Consider the following 21,585-nt stretch of genomic DNA (forward strand, 5'->3'; position numbering starts at 1 on the left):
ATTTGAAAATCACACCCGTTTTTGCCCAGCAAGACCTAACCACAGAGGCTTAAAGTAGGAAACAGCTTCCTTGCTTGTGATGGGCAAAGAGACTAAGAGCTTGTCTACAAGAAAACTGGAACTGAAATCAATCAATCAATCTGCTATAGTTCACACCTTTAGATATTTCAGTGCAGGTCTGAGTGGACACACTTATTTTGGAATAAGAGTATTCCATGTCACACTTCCCATCCACTCACAGATTCTCACTGAAATAACTAAGTGTGAATTCACAAAAAGAAAAGGAGTACTTGTGGCACCTTAGAGACTAACCAATTTATTTGAGCATGAGCTTTCGTGAGCTACAGCTCATTTAATCGGATGTGAATTACAAGTGGTTTAGTTATTTTGGTTCCAGTTTGTGTGTTAGACCAGCCTGAAGTCTCAGCACACTCAAGCTATCTTTTGGCTTGATCCCACAGCTCAGATAACTGCCACACTATGAAACAACTGTGAGATTGTACCCAGAAGATTTGCAAATGAGCACACCAGTGGTACCCGCAATTTATGATACACGCAATTCATTTTATGGCTTTGCCCTGTTCAGTTAGGCTGGAGGAGTTAAATGTTTGGTTTTTAAAAGTATTTGGAATCAGGAAAGTAATTTAACAACAGTTAACTGTTGTGCTGATAAAAGTGGTATGATTAGCGTTGCTTTGGCAAACGCACGTTCTCCACAAATACTCATTCCCCATCAGCTCCGGACGAATATTGAATATTCCATGAATATAAATGTCCTACCATTTTCATGTACAATGTAGACAAAGTGCCCTAGACTTTGCCACGCCATTCTTTCCCTATGGAAAGTGGAGTACAAAGTAACACACATCTTAGGGTTATTACATTGTGAAGTTTATTTTTAAAGACTATTTTAAAATGTGTGAAATGAGCAGCTATAGTAAGCTCACTTAAAAACCAGCTAAAGCAGATCTATTGGCTGAATAACTCAGTATTATGGAGAATACCGCAGTTTTATGGAGGAGAACAGTCTTCTTCATAGTTATAGGTTGAGGCCAGCTTCCCTTTATAAGCTCAGTTTTCAAACTCCCCTCTAAAATCTCCAAAATGAAACCAGTCTCCCAGAGATTTCATGTCCCACATCTCAACTCATGCATGGTACAATTTGTATGGGAAGTCTGGTAAAATAATTTTTTTCTAAGATTATGATGTATAAAAAAATGTCCTAATGGCTTCTGGCTCAAAGTGTTGCAGTACCTCAAAATTCCAATGAAAGTGAAGGAATCTACCAACCCTTTTCCCAGAGATTTATTGTCCATTACTGGGGACTTCGGAGCATACCTTTGAGTGGAATTGCTGTAATTGGAGCAGCCTGCACTCAAGCTGTGCTGGGTATTAAAGATGATGATGTACACAGTAACAGCGATGGACAGAAGGAGAACTTTGAGTTCGAAGCTCATCCGAAGGAATACAGAGCAAGCAATAAACCCTAATATGCAGCAATAAGTATAATACTGTAACAGAAGAAGTTAATGAGATGCTGAATAATTCACACTCTTAGGACAAAGTATATTTCACTGCTTGTAAGGCTAGGAATTTCATGGCTATCATAATTTAGATCAAGTAAAGAATTAAAGCAGTTGTCAGATATAATCTGTTTTTTAGAAAAATCTACTAAAACACAGAATTTAGGCTTTTACCAATTTACCCTTTGATTTATCCAACATAAAACATCATTATATAAAAACCAGTTAAGCAACACCTGGTACAAATGAAAGCGAAGCGCTTTTGACAAGAGGCTTTGTTTTCTATAACTTATTAGTTTTAAAAGTGGATTTCTATTAATGTTTTGAATATCAAGACTAATTTAGAGAGACAATGTAGTCTAGTGACTTAAGCACAAGGCTGGGAACCAGGAACTTCAGGATACAACTACACTATAAAAAACACCCCACAGCAGTGAGTCTCAGAGCCTGGGTCAACTGACTCTATCTTGTGCTTTGGAGCTAAAAGTAGCATTTTAGACATTGCCATTTGGGCAGAAGCCTGGGCTCCAAAACTGAGCAAGGCGTTGGGTGTCAGAGCACAGGCTCCAGCCTGAGCAAGTACATCTCCACTGCTATTGCTAGCCCCATAGCAGGAGCCTCACAAACCTGATTCAGCTGACCCAGGTTCTGAGACTCACTGCGGTGTGGGTTTTGTGCAATGCAGATGTACTCTCAGAGTTCTAATCTGATTTTTGACAGTGACTCCCTTTGCTACCTTGGGCAAGTCACAGTCTCTCAGTGTCTCAGTTTCCTCATCTGTGAAATAAAGATACTACCTCTACTTATTTACCTACTTGCTGGGTGGCTTAATTAACGTTCTAAAGAATTTTGATGACTTGATCCAAAACCCAGTGAAGTCAATAGAAAAACTCCCATTCACTGCAGTGGGCCTTAGATCAGACTTTAGGCAAATCCTAAGTATTCTTTCACTTTCAAAATATTTACCAGTTTTACAATCACATTCTTTGTTTCTTTTGAGTATAAAAGAAAAAAATATGTACAAGGCACTGAACAAATTACTACGAGCTTTGTACCGTAACGGTGATAACAGTGCAGGTATAACAAAGATACAGGGGCAGATCAATAGAGCTATCACAATTTACACCAACTGAGGAGCTGCTCACTAGCATGTGATTACTGATTGGGCCAAACGTGTCCCCTTAAAAGACCTTGGGCCTGATTTTCGTAGATTCAGAAGCCAGAAGGGACCATTGTGATCATCTTGTCTGACCGTCTGTATAACACAGGCCACGGAACTAACTCAAAATAATTCCTAAAGCAGATCGTTTTTAGAGCAACATCCCATCTTGATTTTAAAACGGTCAGTGATAGAGAATCCACCACAATGCTTGGTAAATTGTTACAGTGGAGAATTACCCTAACTGACAATAATGTACACCTTATTTCCAGTCTGGATTTGTCCAGCTTCAATTTCCAGCCTTTGGACTGTGTTATACCTTTCTCTCCTAGATTGAAGACCATTCGTAAATGATTTGTTCCCTGGGTAGATACTTACAGACTGTAATCAAGTCACCTTTCTTTTTGTTCAGCTAAACAGATTGAGCTCTTTGAGAATACCGCGTTCCAGCAGCAGTCGCATCAGTGCCAATACAGAAGTAAAATAACTACTCCTACTTGAGATTCCCCTGTTTATGCATCCCAGGATCACATTTTCAAAGGTGCTGAGCACTCAAAGTTTCCATTAGGCCTTTAAGAGTGAAATTCACTATAGGTATGTCAACACGGCAGCACGGAAAGTACTTCTCCGTGCAGGAAGACAGACACATGCCAGCTCTGCTTGAGCCAGCATGCGAAGAGTAGCAGCGTAGCTGGGGGTAAGCTAGGTGCCCAGTATGTACCAGGGGCTCTTGACGGGTTTGTACTCTGGCAGCACCTTCCCAGCTGCAGTGTAGACACACCATATATGCAAGAGGTCAGTGCATATCCATGTACCATTTAAACCCTTTCCCAGGATGCTACCAGGATACCCAAATACACTTTGCAGTGCAATAAATGAGCCTAAATCAATATTTCAGTCATACCCACCATTTGTGTTCTTACTACTTTTCTCAAATGCCAGCTTTGCTTTTCTAAAGTCTGAAATTTCCAGAAAGAGAAGCTATAAAAGCATCTTCTTTAGATTCTACCTAATGCAGGCAAAAAGTATGATCGATCATAGACAGGACAGCTGGATTTGCAGAGGTGAAGCTTTGTGCACTCAATAATTAAAAAGCTATATTCTTAAAGAGCAAGGGGAAGATACCAAGCACCTGCTAGCTGTCAATATTAAACCCAGCATTTGAGAGGTGTGTGTTTTAATCTTGGAAGAAAACAGGTGTTCTACTCACCGGCAAGGTGACATTCGTAATACAGGATTCAGTAGAGTTCACAGTTGTACTTTTTTCAGTAGCCTGATTCACAGGCAAGAAAGAATGGAAAAGTTGATTAGCAGCAGAATGGGATGTGCCCCGTACACAAACAGCACATCATTAGAGCGATGAGGGCTTGCACAAAAAGGTCATGTCAGAACTTGCAGCATATGTTTCAAAAATGGACCTAGCTCAGAGCTGGGCCACCAAGTGATAAAACTTATTCATTTCCATTTTGGTGACTCTTCAATAGACTTTCATTTCTGAACATTAAGTGCCAAAAGCTGAATACAATGCCCCTGAAATCAATAAACAGACTCCGTTTGGAGGTCAATGGGAATTGGGTCAGTTCTTAAGTAAGTACTAACTATTCTTTAAAATATTTCCCACCTTTAAAGCACATTCTTGTCTGTTTGGGCTATAAATTGAAAAAATCTACAAGACTAAACAAAAGTCCCTCGGGGGGAGGGATAGTTCAGTAGGTTGTGAGTTCGATCCTTGAGGGGGCCATTTAGGGATCTGGGGCAAAAATTTGGGATTGGTCCTGCTTCGAGCAGGGGGTTGGACTAGATGACCTCCTGAGGTCCCTTCCAACCCTGATATTCTATGATTCTGTGAAAAAACTAAATTGCCCAATAGGATTCTATGTAAAGTTTAACAGATAGTAATAGTACACTCTGTTGTACTGTATCAAACTGGTCCCCTAAGAACACCTGAATTTCAAAAGGTTGTGAATGCCCACAACTAACGACTTCAACTGGCGTCAGGAGTACTCTACACTTCTGGTAGTTCCAGAAAGATGAACTACAAAACCGTCCCTTGTAACGCAGGGAATTACATCTGTCAGAGCGAGCAGCTAGAAATGCTTACTGACAGGAGTTAACCTTTGTGTTGTCAATCATTAAAAGCTCTATTTTCATAAAGGGAAGGGAAGTTACAGAGAACCTGCTAGCTGTCAATATTACACAGAGCATTCCAGGTCTCTGTTTTTATCTAGGAAATGGAAGTGGTGCTCTACTCACCACGAAGGTGACAACCTCATCACTTGATCCAGTTGCGTTTATGGATCTACTTTCTTCAGGAGGCTGATTCATTGCCAAGAAAGAATATAAAAGCTGATTAGTGGGCGGAGGCGGGAAAGTGGGGAGACGGTCATTTGTTACAAATAATAGCACCAGCACCCCGGGGCCCTGGTCTGATTGCCCTCTGGGCCCTACTGTACCATAAATGTTACATATCAAATATCAATGAGGATGCCCTGTACACACGTGGCACACCGTCAAAGTGATCTGGGGTTGCAAGAAAAGGTCATGTCAAAACTTGACACATAGTTTTCAAAAGTGAACCTGTTTTCAGAGCTGGGTGACCAAGTGAGAAAAGTTATTAATTAATATTTTGGTGACTTCTAAACAGGTTTTTGCTTTTCAGTTTTATGGGCCGAAAGTCCAATACAACGTGTACACTGAAGTCAATAAAAAGACTCGCTTCGGATTTCAATGAGAATTGAATCAGACCCTAAATCCTGTAGTCCTTACTTAATCTGAACTCCCACAATGGGAGTAACGACTGAGTAAACACTCCTGAATAGGACCATCAATATACCATAATGGCTTTTTTTAAAACAGGCTCCGATTCATATGTTCCTTGAGTTTCCCCCTCAGTGACCTTAGCTAGTAAAATGAAGACGTGTTGTATTGCCTCTACTTCATAAAACCACTACCCACTCATGCCAAATAATTTAGTGTTATAAAAAAGCTGCAGTTCTCTTACAACAATAGTAATTATAACCAGCCGATACTATAAACTGGCAGCCTGAAACAAAGAGAATGTGATGTGATATATGGATTTCTGGTTCTACAAATTGTTTGGGTGTCTTTCCTCAGCATGCTGCTCTGCTCAACATACATCAGTTCAATGTTAAAAGCAAGTAGTGAAGAGTTAAACATCAGAAAACAGGGCCAAGAACATGGTAGATAGGAGAGGTGGGGTGGTCAAGTCTGCAAAGGTTATAAAAGGAAAGAAATGCATAGAATGAAGAAAAATGCAAGTACTTACCAAATTAAAAATGGCTATCATCAGCAACGCACCTATAGTGATGACTGCTAAAGGGAGTCTCACTAGAGGCATTGTTTCTACCTTATCCGAAATAGCACAAAGGTGGCGCATAGAAGGCCATTGTTCTGAGCAGCATTTCTGTAAAGGAAACAAGTTTGTTTTAACAAGATGCATTACATATAGGCTTTAGTGTGCCAAGAGTCGTAATTCTAGATACAAGAAAAAACATTTTGTCCATTGCACACACAAAAGTCTCATTACAGTATTAAACAATCACCAGAGCACAACAAGAAAATATTATCTCTGTTTTAAACAGAGAAGTGTTGTTCTCTAATGGTTAGAGCAAGAGACAGAGAGCCAAGACACTAGGGTTGTATTCCTAGCTCTAGAATTGACTCTGAAAGACACTGGACAAAAATCACCACTGTGCCTCAGTTTCCCCATTAATAAAATGGAGATAAATACTTTCTTATTCCACTTGGGATGTTTTCTGTGACTCAGTTAATTTAGGTTTTCAAAACAGCCTGATGTCACCTAATGAAACATGCTAGAGAAATTATTATTAAAATGTTTACACTAAAATTTGCTAGTTTTAAGTATAAAAGAAAAATTAACAACTTAAAGGAGACCAAATAAAATAAACCAATCATACATCAAACACACCCCAAACCGGCACTTCCTATTATGGAAAAAAAATCTCTTTGCTAACACATACATCTATGCAGAATGCAAACATTATGCCAATGTAGCAAAAGCTTCTTATTCTGGGATACTGAATCCAAACTGTCCTTTTGTAGTACTCGGCTGCCAAAATCAAGCCTAATGCAATGTTGGTTATGGATTTCTTCCTTTTTCTTCCCTCCTGTGGCTCAGCAGAATATATAATACAACATGTGCAATTCAAGAAGGGTCTGCCACTTAATCCTGTAACAAAATTACCATTCATGTATCAGGGTGCAGTGAATGCAGTATTTTGGCCTAAGGGTTTGTCTACACTGAAATTAGACACTCGTGGCTGGCCTGTGCTAGCTGACTGGGGCTCGCAGGGCTCAGCTAAGTGGCTGATTAACTGTGATGCAGACGTTCAGGCTCAGGCAGCAGTCCAAGCTCTGGGACTCTCCCACATCGCAGGGTCCTAGATCCCAGACTCCAGCCCAAGCTCAAAGGTCTATACACTGTAATTAAACAGCCCTATAGCCCAAGCCCTGCAAACCTGAGTCAACTGGGACTGGCCAGCCACAGGTTTTAGTTGCAGTGTAGACATACCCTAACTGGCTTAGGCCCTGGGTACCTAAGAGACCTATCTCTTTCCACATCTGTTTTCATGGTAGCTGAGATCTGCCATGCTGGGAGTGGCTGATGGCAGGAAATTCTCAACAAAGCTTTAAAATTCACTTCCCTCCTTGGTCCACCACAGCCAAGTTTAGTGATCTTATGGACACACAGTAATGCTCCCCTGTTCTCCCAGGCATTTCCAAATCAGAGGGCTGATTTGGGGGTGGGTGATGGGGAGGCTGGACTGGAGGATGTTGTCTCTTTTTCTACATCATAGGACTTGCACTCTGTTTTTGTACAGCCAGTTTTAATTTTATTAAAAACACTGTTTGCATACATTTGGTAATGTACCTGTGCATCACAACACAGTCAATTCAAATACTAGTCATTTTACTTTCTAGAATTCTTGGTTTACTTAGGTCCAACTTTAAGAGCGTTACCCTTCAGCCAGCTATGGAATCACCACCTTTACAACATGCATGAATTTGCATTTTTCTTATTTGCTTATGAATTCTTATAGTCAATCAAGTCCTAAAATCAATATGCACTCAAAACTCCCTTTCACTTGAATGTCAGTTTCAGCACAGAAAACTACAGGATCCATACCCAGGATTACCACTACATAGGGTAAAAACCCCAGAAAATATGACTGCAAGAACAGAAAGGACTTTTTAAAAATCCAGTTAAAAGTGTGTTTACAGCTGCATGTAAGAATTATGATCAGAATTTTCAAATGCGGGTGCTGGACATTGAGTCCCTAAATCTATATTTTAGGCATCTAATATGAATGTCCTCACTGTGGGAAGTGCTGAGTATCTGTAACCCTTACGAAAGTTCAGCACCTCTGAAAAACAGGTAATTTATATTTAGATGCCAAACGTTAGCCATCCACTTTTGAAAATGTTGGCCTATGTTTTTACTTACCAGGCATTTATCAGCAAAACACACACACAAAATAAGCACAATTATGACTGCTACAACTCCAAATGAAAGTCCTAGTTTTGCGGTTCTAAAACAGAGAGAGGAGAACAAAGTTAAACAGAAGTGTTATGCATATTATCATAGTCAAATTGCAACTAACCAAGCAACACTCACTAATGCAGTTTCCCATAACTAAAATAAATATCGTTGCTGTTCTTTTGGCATTACATGATCATGAGGAAGGGCCTTCCGTGGACGTTTATTGCCCTCTCTTGGCAAAGATTCACTTTCAGGTGTTCCACTCTCTCATTCAAATCATGTGCTATTACCCCATGGATAAACCACACCAGCATCATTAGTGTCACAGCAGAGAAAAACAGATACGGCAGAAAATTTAAAATACCAGGGAAAGTCAGCTGTCTCCAAGCTGTGACAAAGAGCCATTTAACAAATCTTCTCTGGCCTTAGAATCAGATTAAGCAACTATATTATAATGGTATCCACGATCGGATAGGAATACTAGAGCTAATATTACTAACCTAATTCATAATCCTGACATTATCATTACAAGAGATATTTGTGGTGAGAGTTTCCTTAGTGCTCCACAGCCAATTACACGTGTCTTGCCCTTCTCCCCCATCATCCAGACTCTCACCAAATCTGGTCTTCCTCCTCCAGGCATCTCTGAAGGTGTCTCCATCCTGACTGCTTAAATCTTTGTCAAAATTTGGGCCATCTCTACTGATCTACTGCGTCTTCTCTAGCCTCCGCAAATCTTATCACCAGTCTACACAAGATGCCACTGCTACAACTAATTTCTTCTAATGAATACAACAATAAGAACGTCTAGTAGTTTCCCAATGTGAATGTACAGTAGTCCCCGAAGATTACACTGTATCATTGAGCTAGTCACTTACATAATCAAACGCCTTCATTGATTTTCTCTTTCCTTCCACATCAGATTCAGGCTTCAAACCCTCCTAAACTGCCTAACCCTACTCTCCTTTGTTCATCTTCAGTCATTAAGGTGATGATCAGAAAAACAATCTAAAATGCACTTCCTTACTTAATAGATCTTCTCCCTCTGTATACTGAGCACAGCTAAAACACACTGCTAAGGAAACACTATGCACTTAGGTTAATGCAGCTGTCCTGGCTCAGGTGCAAAACTACCTATGAATGCACTATACTAACAAAGAGCATGTCACAATTAAGAATGAATATGTATTTGTGTATGTAACTTATTAGGCCAAGTCTACACTAAAAAGTTAGATCAACCCAGCCACGTCATGCAGGGATATGAGAAATCCACATCCTGAGAGATGTACGTAAACCTATCAAACCCGCGGCATAGACAGCTCCAGGTTTATGGAAGAATTCTTTCATTGACCTAGCTCAGGGAGGCAGATTAACTACAGTAACAGTAGAACCCCTCCCATCACAGTAGTGCATGTCTACACTGAAGCACTACTATAGCGGTTTAAGTGTAGACAGCCTTAGCTTCAGCCCTTCAGGATGATCTGTAAGAGCTAAAGGTGTTGCTCACATGCAAGCAATGTTTTATCCAGAGAATCCATTTAAAATGTAAAGAAATGCAAAACACCACACACTTACGTTGGCATGACAAACATCTGTATCACAAATATACAGAGCAACACAATACCGGCACAGACAAAGTAACTCCTCAGTCTGGGGATGGGGATGGTGCGATACTGAAACAAAGATTGTAATCATTTAATAAGGATAATTCTAGAGTTAGTTTTTGTAATCTACTACTTGTATTTTTTAATTCTACCACAAAAGTATCTTTGCACCATACTATTAAGCCAAGAATGTGAAGAGAAACCAATCAACCAGATAAAATGTACAGTTAGGCATCACTGAAGAAAAAGACCCCAGTCCAAAAGAATCAGTTTCTAACCAGCTGGGGACACCTAACAAGGTGCAGTAACTGCACAACGGATCTGTACACAACATGTAAGTCAGCACAGCTTCCAAACTAACACTATAAGAGTTGATTATATGACTATTTATATTATCATAGTGATTGGGGGCCCCGTCCTATGTGAGTAGATTAATACACACACAGTGAAATCTGTTTTGAACTACCACACAAGATACCAGAAGAAAAACTTTTAGGAGAAGTTCATTTAACTGAATGCTACCCAAAACTGAACTGAAACCTTGAGGACACCGACAGCAGCCTCAAACTGAGAAGGCTCTTGATGCAAGTTTTACTATATATACACATATGCCTCATGAATGTGTCCATATGCGTGAATCACTCTGGGTTTAACCAGGGCTCTCCTCGGACTGGAGTGGTTCAGTGAAGGCTCTTCTTTTTCGGGGGTACGGGGAAGGGTTGTGGGTCCCCCTGAGTTTGGGAAAAGGCGAGGACTAGAATGGTAAAATACCGTATACATAAGGGTATTTGAAATTTAATCCTGCCTCCATTTAAGCTATGACTCAGGATGTTTTAAGGATCAAGGATAATGTTACCATTCATATAGGGTATATACGGTACCTACCAAATATCATACTGATGCATAAAGAAATGATCATGGAAAGCAGAGTCCTATTTGCTACAATGTATGTAAAGACACTTTTTAAATACCTCATTGCTTTTTTATAATGAAGATGTTCAGACTAATGCTGGACCCACTGCCAAAACGTCCATTGACTTTAAAGGGCCAAGGTTTAACCCTAGATTATTTCCTAATTCATTTAGTCCATATTAACAACATTACCAAGGAGGAGGGAATAAGCCAAGTGAACCAAGAGATCTCCATTACATCACGTCACCTAAGATGTATTTGGGGCTGCAGTCACCTCAGGAATCCCAATATAGGAACGAACATACTTTCAGTTTCAATTGTCCTTTCATGTTTCTATGAAGGTACGTCTACACTGCAGCTCCCAGTCCCCGCAGATAGACACGCGCGTGATAAAAATAGCCATGTGGACATGGCAGCCCAGGCTAGCTACCCAAGTTCAGACCCAGAGCTTGGGCTCGGACATGAGTAGCTAGCCCAAGCCAGCACCTGTGCCCCAACGTCCACACTGCTATTTTTAGCACACTCAAGCAGAGCTAGTGCATGTCTGTCTGCCCAGACTGGGAAGCATGCTCCCAGCTCCTATGTAGGCATAGTTCTTTAATGGTAATTTAGGATAACAAAAAAGATTACTTAATCTCTTACTAACCTCTTTTTCCAATCCAGATTCTACAAAAAACAGTGAGAATCCACAGAAGTCATCTGAGTTACTACACCATGGTCTGCATTAAAATAGAAATAGGTTTTACAAAATGTATGCAATAAACTAACATAACAGAATGCAAAAATCGTATGTTTCAGGTTGGATTCCATTGTTCACATAGCTAATGACTTGTTTAGCATGGCATAATGTTTTTCTGAACAGCTGGCAAAGCACTCTTAAGAGCCTTTACATTTCGACTATTAGTGGTTTTGCACTAGTGGTTTTGCACCAGTTTAGTTATCTCATGGTTGCAGCTCATGGATTTGCACCAGTTTAGTTATCCCTTTGGTAGTATAGTCATCAGTACAAAAGGAATCCAGTCTGAAACCTTCTTGGCTGGGTACCCTGTCATAAATACGACAGGGTAAAGAGAGGTGTTAGAGATGGATTAGAGATACTCGGTCACCCATGCCTTCACCCTGCAAATACCTGCCATTTATTGGGGATGGTTTGAGTACAAGTATATCAGCCTTGCCATAACCCAGAGGAAGGGATGGATGGCTCCCTCCCAATTGAAATCATTCTATGTATAGCTCATAGGCATTTCTATGCTAAAATTCATTTTAAAAGATATAAAATGCAGCCCTCATATGCTTTTTACAGATATATTGTGCCAACTGCTGGGCCTGCTATTAGCACTGATACTCCATGTACCCTCAGTGAACCAGCCATGGGAGTCATATCTGCAGTGCTCCCAGCAGTTACCCATGTGCTCCTGACCTCTGCCTACATGTGTGCCCCAGCTGCCTCACCCCTCTGACCTTCCCACATTTCCTGTGACCTGTATTCAGCCCACTATTGTGTAATGTGCTGGGACAGTTAAAATGTTACAATTTCTTGTTTTCTCACAAATGAACATTTTTCTGTAACCTGGCTGAGAATTTCACAATGGAACTATATTATTAAGCTGTACTTTAATGCAAAAGAATTCCCACTGTACTCAAGTTAAAAACAAGCAAACGGCACACAAGCAAACAAAAAAAATTTTGAAAGGTGATGTTTACATGTAGCTTTAAAATTGGCAATGCAGGTTCTCTCTGGAGAAAAGGAGAGCTGCTTTTAAAACCTAGAAAAACAATTTTAAAAAGTACACACTTAGTCGAACTGAGACCCTCAATGGTCGACATCATTTCATCATAAATATCTTCTTCCATCCTTCCCTTCTGGGACGTATTTCTAAATAGAGAGAGAGAGAGACAGAAGATATTAAGCATCAAATCAATTTCTGGCTTATGAATGTGATGTATCTTTACTCAGACTTCCAAAACATGCTGTAGAATATATGCACAGTGTAGCTGTCACATACTGCAAAGGTTATTCATCATTGTCACTTAATTACAAATATCCTCAAAAATATATCAGAACAACAATATGATCTCCAAAATAAACCCAAGAAACTATTAAAACAAATATAAATAATTCCAATACTTTATTACACACTGAAGCCAAATTCAGGGCTTATCAAAGCAAAAATACAATTGCCATATGTCAATTTTCTGAAAATTTTCAAACAAAACTTTTTAAAAACTACTGGGAATATTCTCAATTACTGTGAATACGAAAATCAAAAAGGAACAGCACACAAAAGTATAAATTTCTCTAAAGTTACCCTCCCTCCTTACACAAACAGCATCTCACTTACTTTCCTGTAAAAAGAAGGATATGGAGTCAGTGAGGAAATATGGGCATCCAGAGTGACAGAACAAGTACAGAAGTAAAAGGAGAAAGAAGGAACTCACTTATAGTTTACAAGTGAAGAGGTACATAACTGTTCTTGTCTAGATCCATGCAGACTAACACAGAGAGTAACACACATAATGTAATACAAGAGCTCTAGCAGATTAACAATAATCAAATTAATCATTCAAGACAAAAATTATTTTGAAGGCAGCTTTTTGTCAAAGTGAAAAATCTCTTCCTAAAGAAGTTTTCATGAGAAGTCTCAAAGGCCAAATTTGGTGTGGTTGGTTATTCATGAGAGACATTAGCTGCAATATCCATCATTCAAAAAGAGTCAGCTCTAACCTAATAAAGCATAAGTGCAGCTAAGAAGCATCTTGTGATTAAATGCAAGATTTAAAAATTGTACTTTATGAATTGTTCTACTGAAGATGAATATGCGGCCTGTATATGCAACCATGAGATATTTTAAATGTCTCAGACACCAGTTCATCTTGATATGATGTACCCTGCAAGCTGGATAACCATACAATAACTTCATCTAACAGAGTATGTATAAAGAAATGGCCAAAGCTTGCTATTGTGAATGAGAATAAAGAGGGGGTATAGAATGACTGCCTGGAAAAATTCTGTCACTGACAAGTTTGTGGGATGACTAGGTCACACCAGAACACAAGTAGGGCAACCAGTCGGGAACAAGTAAACCATGCAGAGCTCAAAACTAGTTTTAGGATTTTCAGGCTCATATAACCACTGTATTAGAGGGAGGATAGTCCAGCGGTTAGATATTTAGCCTAGGACCTGAGTTCAGTTCCCAGAGACCCCCTCCCGTGTCACTTTTGGGGGGAGGGATAGATCAGCGGTTTGAGCATTGGCCTGCTAAACCCAGAGTTGTCAGTTCAATCCTTGAGGGGGCCACTGAGGAATCTGGGGCAAAAATTGGGGATTGGTCCTGCTTTGAGCAGGGGGTTGGACAAGATGATCTCCTGAGGTCCCTTCCAACCCTGATATTCCATGATTTTATGATTAAACACGTCTAATTTACAACCAAGTTATTCTTCAACCAAGATCCAATATTCTTCTTGCTAAACAGAAGCAGGTGCAGTGTATCTGAAATTGATCTAGAGTGAAAGAGTGGGGCAGGTACTGTTTTATTACTTCTTTGTACAGTGCCTACCACAATAGGTCTTCCTGCCAATCTAGGGTTTTTTGGGTTTTTTTGTTTTAATAAAGTCACATAATTACAGTATGTCAAATTGTAATGGGACCACACAGTACATAACAACAGTGCTGGACTTACCTATCTGAAGTCTTTTGACGACCTGTAGAATGCAAAGGTATCTCCTAAACAAGAGGATTTGTGAGTGAGTTATACATTTCATAAACTGGAAAAAATATTTTACATGGCTGATAAGAGAAAGCTAGTTTGACACAGTGATACAGCACAAGTGGGAGGAACTCAACTGACAACTCATACTGCAGCACTTTGTTCCCCAGTAGGCAAGCAGACACAGAGGAGCTGCAGAGGTGTTGTGTACAACATTACATGGTATTTGATTAGCATATAAGTATGGGTTAGCTGAGAGCAAGATGCATCTCTTTCATTTACTTTTCAGCACCAGAAGACCAAAGATTCAAACACCATACCGTAACTTGGTGTTATGTAAGCAGTGAGGGGGAAAGGAGATGCTGCAGAGTTAGAGATGCTATCCTTCAGAGGAGACATTAAAGTGAGATCTCTTTTGGGTCTAGTGGGTCCTCAGGTGAAAGATAAGATACAAAAAGGACAGAGGATAACTGTGATGCACTGGAGACAATATCACCTCTCTCAGTAAGATGAGCTTAATGGTTGGTTGATTTATTTACTTACAGTCATTGCACTCCCATGGCCCGGATTCAGCAAAGCACTTAATTAAAATAAAGCCGGACATCAATAGAATTTACATGTGCACTAAAGTTAAGCATGGGCTTAATTACTTGGCAGAATCAGGGCCTAAATTGCTACCTTTAAAATCCTCTCTGAAATTCCAGGAGTATGAAAAGGAGAATAAATCCTGTTTTATTCTTTCACGTTAGCACTGTCAAGATAATTAAGGTTCCCATTGGGAAAAGCAGTCGTGGCCCCCTCCAGACTGGGGCTACGCTTTAAACTGATCCAGAAACTGAAGCTGGTGCAGGATGCAGCAATCTTCTTGTTACATGATTAACCGTTCCATTCATCCTGTGCTCAGTTATCTGCACTGGCCCATTCATTTCTGGGTTGATTCCATGGTGTGGTTATATGATCACTGGTGTGTGTGTATGTTGCCTTCCTGCTTCCTACTCCCTATCCCTGTTTTGTTTTCTGGTGCCCTCTCCCTGAACTCAGTGTTTCTATTCCTGCTTAAGGCTGTGGGTGTGTATGCATTGCACTGGGCATCACACCCCCCTCCCACCCACCCACCCACGCACACCATGCAGTGCCAATCCAACCATCACCTTTCTTTGTCTCCCACTTGGAGCTGAGGAGTCACTGCTGACACTTTCTCTGTGGTTCAGGTGGGCAAAGGGCCTGGCTGCTCCCCAGGACTCCAAATAACGTGTCATACGGACAGAGGCGCGCATCTTCAGCCCATCGTTCACTCGTGTTTTAGGGAGATGATTATTCAACGTCTGCTGTTTTGACTAAAAGTAAGAGACACACACATTTACATACCAAAAAAAAAGTACACAGCACTCTGAAGCTCTGTTGGATTGTACCTGAGAGCCACACAAATATGTAGGACCTTGGTTTCCAGGGACATGGCACTACATACATCAGCCAGAGTGCCATCCTTGATTCCCCATCCCCGGTCTCGTTTAACTCTAGTTTAAGCAAATCATAACAAACTGAATTGCCTGATTTCAGAGTAACAGCCGTGTTAGTCTGTATTCGCAAAAAGAAAAGGAGTACTTGTGGCACCTTAGAGACTAACCAATTTATTTGAGCATAAGCTTTCGTGAGCTGAAGTGAGCTGTAGCTCACGAAAGCTTAAGCTCAAATAAATTGGTTAGTCTCTAAATTGCCTGAGGTTCCCTGCTTTGAAAACTGCTCTGATTCAACCTTCTCGCTTTCTGGACCATGTGTAGCATCATCAGAGATCACAGAGCCTTGCAGATAGATGAAGGGGTTTCCTCACTGTCAGAGGAAAGTCAAGGTAGAATGAGACCATAAGCACGAGGTCTTGGGTACATGACACAGAGGGACCCACACAATGGTTGGGAGGAAGCTGGACAGAGTTCTATGAAGCTCAACCCTGGATTGCAACAGAGATTATGTCCTTCTGCCATGGATGTGTAGCAAAGGAACATATAAAGCCTCATAACGTCCTTTCATGTGACCAAAAGCAGCTAACACATTAGGAATAACTGGTGTAATAACAGCATCAGATCTCAGATAGTGCACTGATGAATAAGCATATCCTCACATTTTAGGCATCTCCAGGAGTGCAAGACCCATTTTAATGGAGGTATATCAGATCCCGCTGAGTATACACACAGCATAGTGTGCCAGTAAAAATCTAATCACAGAATAGCGTAAAGCACCCGATCACCTGCATGTCTTTGTAGTATCCAGTCTGTAATTTAAAATAGCTAAAGAAGATCATTTGATTTGTTTTCTGCTAATTCTTTTTCTTTCCAATCTTTGGCTACTTGGATTTAAAGGGAATTACATGGCCCCATAGTTACTAATTACAGGGAGATAAAAATTTGCATACTGCTTCAAGCTATTATTAATCAATGAGATTGTACAGGGATCACTTGATGATTGCCCTGTTCTGTTCATTCGCTTTGAAGCATCTGGCATTGGCCACTGTCGGAAGACAGGATACTAGACTAGATGGACCTTTGGTCTGACCCAGTGTGGCCATTCTTGTGTGATTATCTTGTGATTATTTGGAAGTTGTAAAAATAAGTACCACACAAACAACTTCACCTCCCCATAAAGCTGGGAGGGGTGGTGGTGGGGGAGAGAAAGAGATTACATTACCTTAGAAATGTTATGTACCTTTTAAAAAATAGCACATCTGACAACTGCATTGTATTTGTATACAACATGTCTGTCGGGAGGTGTATCTAGGTATGGTAATAAGTACTAGACACCAAGCATGCAAGAGAAAAAGCAGGTTGTTATTTATTCAACATTTCATAGAATTTCGAACTCTCAATTGTTCGCTGAACACACACCGATATTTTGGTCTCCGTAAAAAAGCATGATTATGGTCAGAAATGTGATCTGTGAAAAAGGCACCTTTCTTACCCAATAGAGCAGTCATCCAGCTCTGTATATTCACAGTCCTATCTGTTTGCCTTACTGACTAAGATAAAATTCTGCTCTCAGTACCACCTTCAGAGAAATCAATGGCACTTAAACAAGCAGAACTAAGGATATAATTTAGAGCTATGGAAGAGGGAGTTCAATTCTATTCTGGCTGAGGTATTAACTGTAAACTAAATTTTAACTACAGACTCTTTACTACTGATGACGCATAAGGGAGAAAGGACCCAGCTTGGTTTTAGATCTCAAGTGGATTTTTCAGGACTAGCAGTTTAGGGACAAAAAACAAAAATATACTTTCACTTGGGGCTTGTCTAGACTGAGAAAATTTAACCTGGAACATTCTATGGTGCGTTTTTATTTTCCCCCAAAACGCTTTTCAGAATACCAGTTTAACTGCATGGTGGGTGGCAAAGATCATATTCTTTAAATTACAGACAGTTTGAATGGCCTGTTCTGGCAGTATCGCTGAAGAGACAAATTTGAAAAATGGCCCGTGACAGTTCATATCCCCACATTCACCATTTTTACAAAACTCTTTTGTAAAATGATTTTGTACAAAATGCCTTATGAGAGATCATTTGAAAACTCATAATCTGTTGATCATTATTGTCCTGGTAAAATGTGTATGACAATGTTATATGTAAAATTGCATGTCTACTGTATGACATTCCTGAGACACGTTCCCATTTCAAGAAAGCAGGCACAAACCAGTTCCTCAGAGACAAAAGGCAAACTGACGCCTCAGCCAACAAAATGTCAACAAAATGAAATGGACTATCATCCAGCTAAGCAGCCATTCTTTGGCAGGAAAAAGGGTGTGAGCAAGAAATGTACAACTTGGCAAAGGAACAGCTGGAAGTTCCCGTGCAATCAGACTTTGTCTCCTGAGCCGCAGCTGGAGAGGATTTTCAGAGAAGAGAATTGCTATAAGAGAGGGGAGCAAACTCCCCAGATCTCTCTCTTCATTTCTACTCACAGCATCGATGACAACACTTGAAAGATAAAGGAAACATCATCGGACTGGGGACTCGGGCAGCTGCTTCACTCACCAGCATAAATTTCTTGCTCCCAAGGTACTCAGCTCAACCACAAGATACACCAAGTGGTAACTCCACCCCAAGGTGCATGTAGATTTCAGCTGAGTTAGAGGAATGAGGGGGAGAAAAGAGGGGAAGTAACCAGAGCAGGAGGACCTAAAAACAAACAACAGCTGGGGGAAGGGCAGAGGGGGGTGGTGGAGGGGAGAAAGGTGGCTCCTAGCAGATTTAGAAAGTTTCTGACGGATGCTCTAAGTGTCTGCATGCTCTGGTCTGGCTATTCATTTTTCTTACTTCTATCTGTTAAATGGGAATTTAATAGCAAACTGCAGCACTTCAGTATGATCAGTGTTTAAAGAATGGCTTCCAGGGCTATTGACCCAGAATACAGAAATGAGTGAGTTACTCATGGAGGTTATATAAAAGCATCCTAGATAGAAAGCCTAATCAAAACAACAAAGATAACAAAATCTTCTTCAGAGTCTCTACTACCTGAGCCACAGAACTCCTATCGGGGGAACATAAGAACAGCAAGAGCTGGGTTTCAACAGGAACAAAACTTTCATATTTCCGAGGGCATAACAAAGAAGGATCAGTGGTACCAGTCAACAGGGTCTGTGTACAAGAAAAAGCTACAGAAGCCAAGCTCTAGGCATATTACTTCCATAAGCAAAATGGCAAATGTTCACTCACAGTCATCCAGTTAATTAACAGTTTTGCTATCAACAGTTAATTAACGTTTTGCTACCCTAGATGGATGTCTGTTCTGTCTGCAGTGCTGAGCCAGCCCCAACTGCACTAGCATACTCAGGGAAGCTCAGGATTGACTGCAAGGGCACATAATCCACGCTCGGGGATCCCAATGAAATACAGGAACTGTTGGGTTTCATTGCAATAAACTTCACAAGCCAAGCTCTGGATGTGACATAGCAGAGCCCAGTCTCAGCTGGTATTACAGGAGTGCCCCAGATTCTCTTCTTTTGATTCTTTATTCGCTTTTCCTCATAAAACTCTCAAAACTGTTAAACACCCAAGTGACTTATTTTGCTTGTTTACAGATAGCCAGAGAAAAGCATGAACTATAGGAGGAGAATTAGATGCATCCTTTTGTCTCATTTGTAACGCTAGCACTTCATCCGGCAATGGAGTGTATTGGGGTAATAATGAAAGATAGTGAATAGCGTGAACTATTGAGGAAGGGCTAATGGTGATGAAGCCCCAGCTTGGCACTAATTCAGAGATCAATCACACTAGAGAACCCTTGTAGATATGGATTATTTTCCACTTCTGGCACACAAGAGGAGGACTGAGGAAGGCTTTAAGGAACAAAGAGGATCTCTGTTGGGCAGACAGTCTCAGTAGTTAACAAGTATTCATGTGTGACCATCACCCTTGAACATCCCCTTCTGGGGACAGCAGTAATAAATGAATGGTTAACATTTGGCTACTGAGACATCTATGGTGAAGCTACTTGTATGTCCTACACTGAACGCTATTTAAAACAAGCTTTCCTTCAAAGAGAACAGGCAGATCAATTTCATAATTATTTGCTTTAGGAGCTTCAGACATTTTTGAGATGGACTTTATGGCAGAGTTTTTCCTTTGAAATTCAGGATTATTATATAGTTTAGCTTTATGCGAAGCCTTTATCCTGAAACTGCTTTGCATGACACACACACATCAAATAATAGATACGCATGCATTTTTGTTCCTCTCTAGTAGCTGGCCCACGTAAGACATTTGTAAGTCAGCTATTGCCTTCAAGCTACTGGACCTTTAACTCAAACAGTACAGGCACATGCTTTTAGATCCAGAGGTCCTACATTCAAACCACACAGATGACCCATATTCTCTCTCTCTCACACACACACAAATAATATTCCTGAACTAAAACACACACACACACACACACACACACACATTTTAAATGTAGACACATACCCTTGGGTCAATCACCAAGTAGGTTTTGATGTTCATTGCTTTAAGGTATGGGTCTCTCAGGTGTCCATTCCCTTCTTCCACTTCGTAAGCTTTGCCTAGGTGATTTAGCGTTGCTTCAGTGATGTGTACACGACTAGAGTGGGGAAAAAGAACAAAAGGCCTAAACATTCACGGAAAGGTCAGTTTAAGCAACTCATTTACATTTCAACAGCTTTGGCAGATGACTCCAGGATCCTGACAGCAGTTCAAACAGTATTGCTTATTTATGATCCTTCATGGTACATTATACAATACAACTTTATTTGTGTTGCGTCTTTCATACCATGTGTATCCCAAAACACGTCCTGGTACTAAGTAATACATGAAAGTAAATAGCAGAGGGATAGAGAAATTAAGAGGTGCAGGCAAGGTAGAAGAAATATCATCAATGAAGATTTGATGACTGACAAGGCAAAGAGACAAAGGAAGGTTGTTCCAGATGACAGGAGCTTCAGAGAATGCGCTGTCTCTCTCGCACACAAAACAATAGTTAAAACTGTGTGGAGGGATGAGTCCTGTGCTAGACAGGCAGAAGGAATATCAGCAAAGTGGACTGAAGTAAATCCATGGAAGGTTTAACAACAAGGAGGGCAATTCTGAACATGTATTTTTTTTTCCTGGAGAGAGAAATCAGAAGCACAGCAGCAACAGTGCAGGTCTCTGAACAGGATCTGCTAATACTCCCATGCATTCATTCTGATCACAGGAGCCTTGTCTTGAATATTTCGTTGCACCAGGTAATCACATAGAATCAGGTGTTTGTGCAAACCCCTTCTATAGAATTGCACAATAAAAGACATTCCAAATAATTAAATGTATTAATATAATAAAATAACAATTATGATCCTTTCACTTATATGCTTCTCTGTAGCTACAGATTTACCCTATTTTATAGATGGAGTAATTTAGGCAGAGAGAGGTTAAATAGTCTGTCCAAGGTCACACAATGAATCAAATACAGAGCTGGGAAGAGAACCCAGTCACTGACTTTAAAATGGAGTTTGTGAGAGGGTTCTGATGGCTTACCCAATTACAGCAAGGAGGAGGTTAAGGGCAGTTCCCCACTCCCCTTCCCTGCACATGTGCTCAATGGAAGGGTTGGAGACTGCTGACCAATCAGATTTCCCAGGAGGAAAGGTAGCTCTTTGGGAGTCAATAGGTGAGAATGC

The 21,585-nt window shown here is 40.5% G+C and overlaps 1 protein-coding gene across 4 annotated transcripts in view; it reads right to left on the reverse strand.

Annotated features, from left to right (window-relative positions):
* The window catches only part of ADCY7 (adenylate cyclase 7), a 119,055-nt gene that overhangs the window by 9,202 nt on the left and 88,268 nt on the right, over positions 1-21,585 (reverse strand). For all 4 annotated transcript variants that reach the window (XM_073307661.1, XM_073307659.1, XM_073307660.1 and 1 more), the window contains 11 exons: positions 20,378-20,510; positions 15,578-15,763; positions 14,400-14,443; positions 12,515-12,595; positions 11,366-11,438; positions 9,779-9,876; positions 8,168-8,252; positions 5,969-6,106; positions 4,936-4,998; positions 3,893-3,955; positions 1,339-1,511 (listed from right to left, as the gene is read on the reverse strand). In XM_073307661.1, coding sequence (XP_073163762.1) covers positions 1,339-1,511; positions 3,893-3,955; positions 4,936-4,998; positions 5,969-6,106; positions 8,168-8,252; positions 9,779-9,876; positions 11,366-11,438; positions 12,515-12,595; positions 14,400-14,443; positions 15,578-15,763; positions 20,378-20,510 — 1,137 coding nt within the window. The remainder of the gene's footprint in view (positions 1-1,338; positions 1,512-3,892; positions 3,956-4,935; positions 4,999-5,968; positions 6,107-8,167; positions 8,253-9,778; positions 9,877-11,365; positions 11,439-12,514; positions 12,596-14,399; positions 14,444-15,577; positions 15,764-20,377; positions 20,511-21,585) is intronic.

This window comes from Lepidochelys kempii, chromosome 12, assembly GCF_965140265.1.
Source record: "Lepidochelys kempii isolate rLepKem1 chromosome 12, rLepKem1.hap2, whole genome shotgun sequence".
NCBI lineage: Eukaryota > Metazoa > Chordata > Testudines > Cheloniidae > Lepidochelys > Lepidochelys kempii.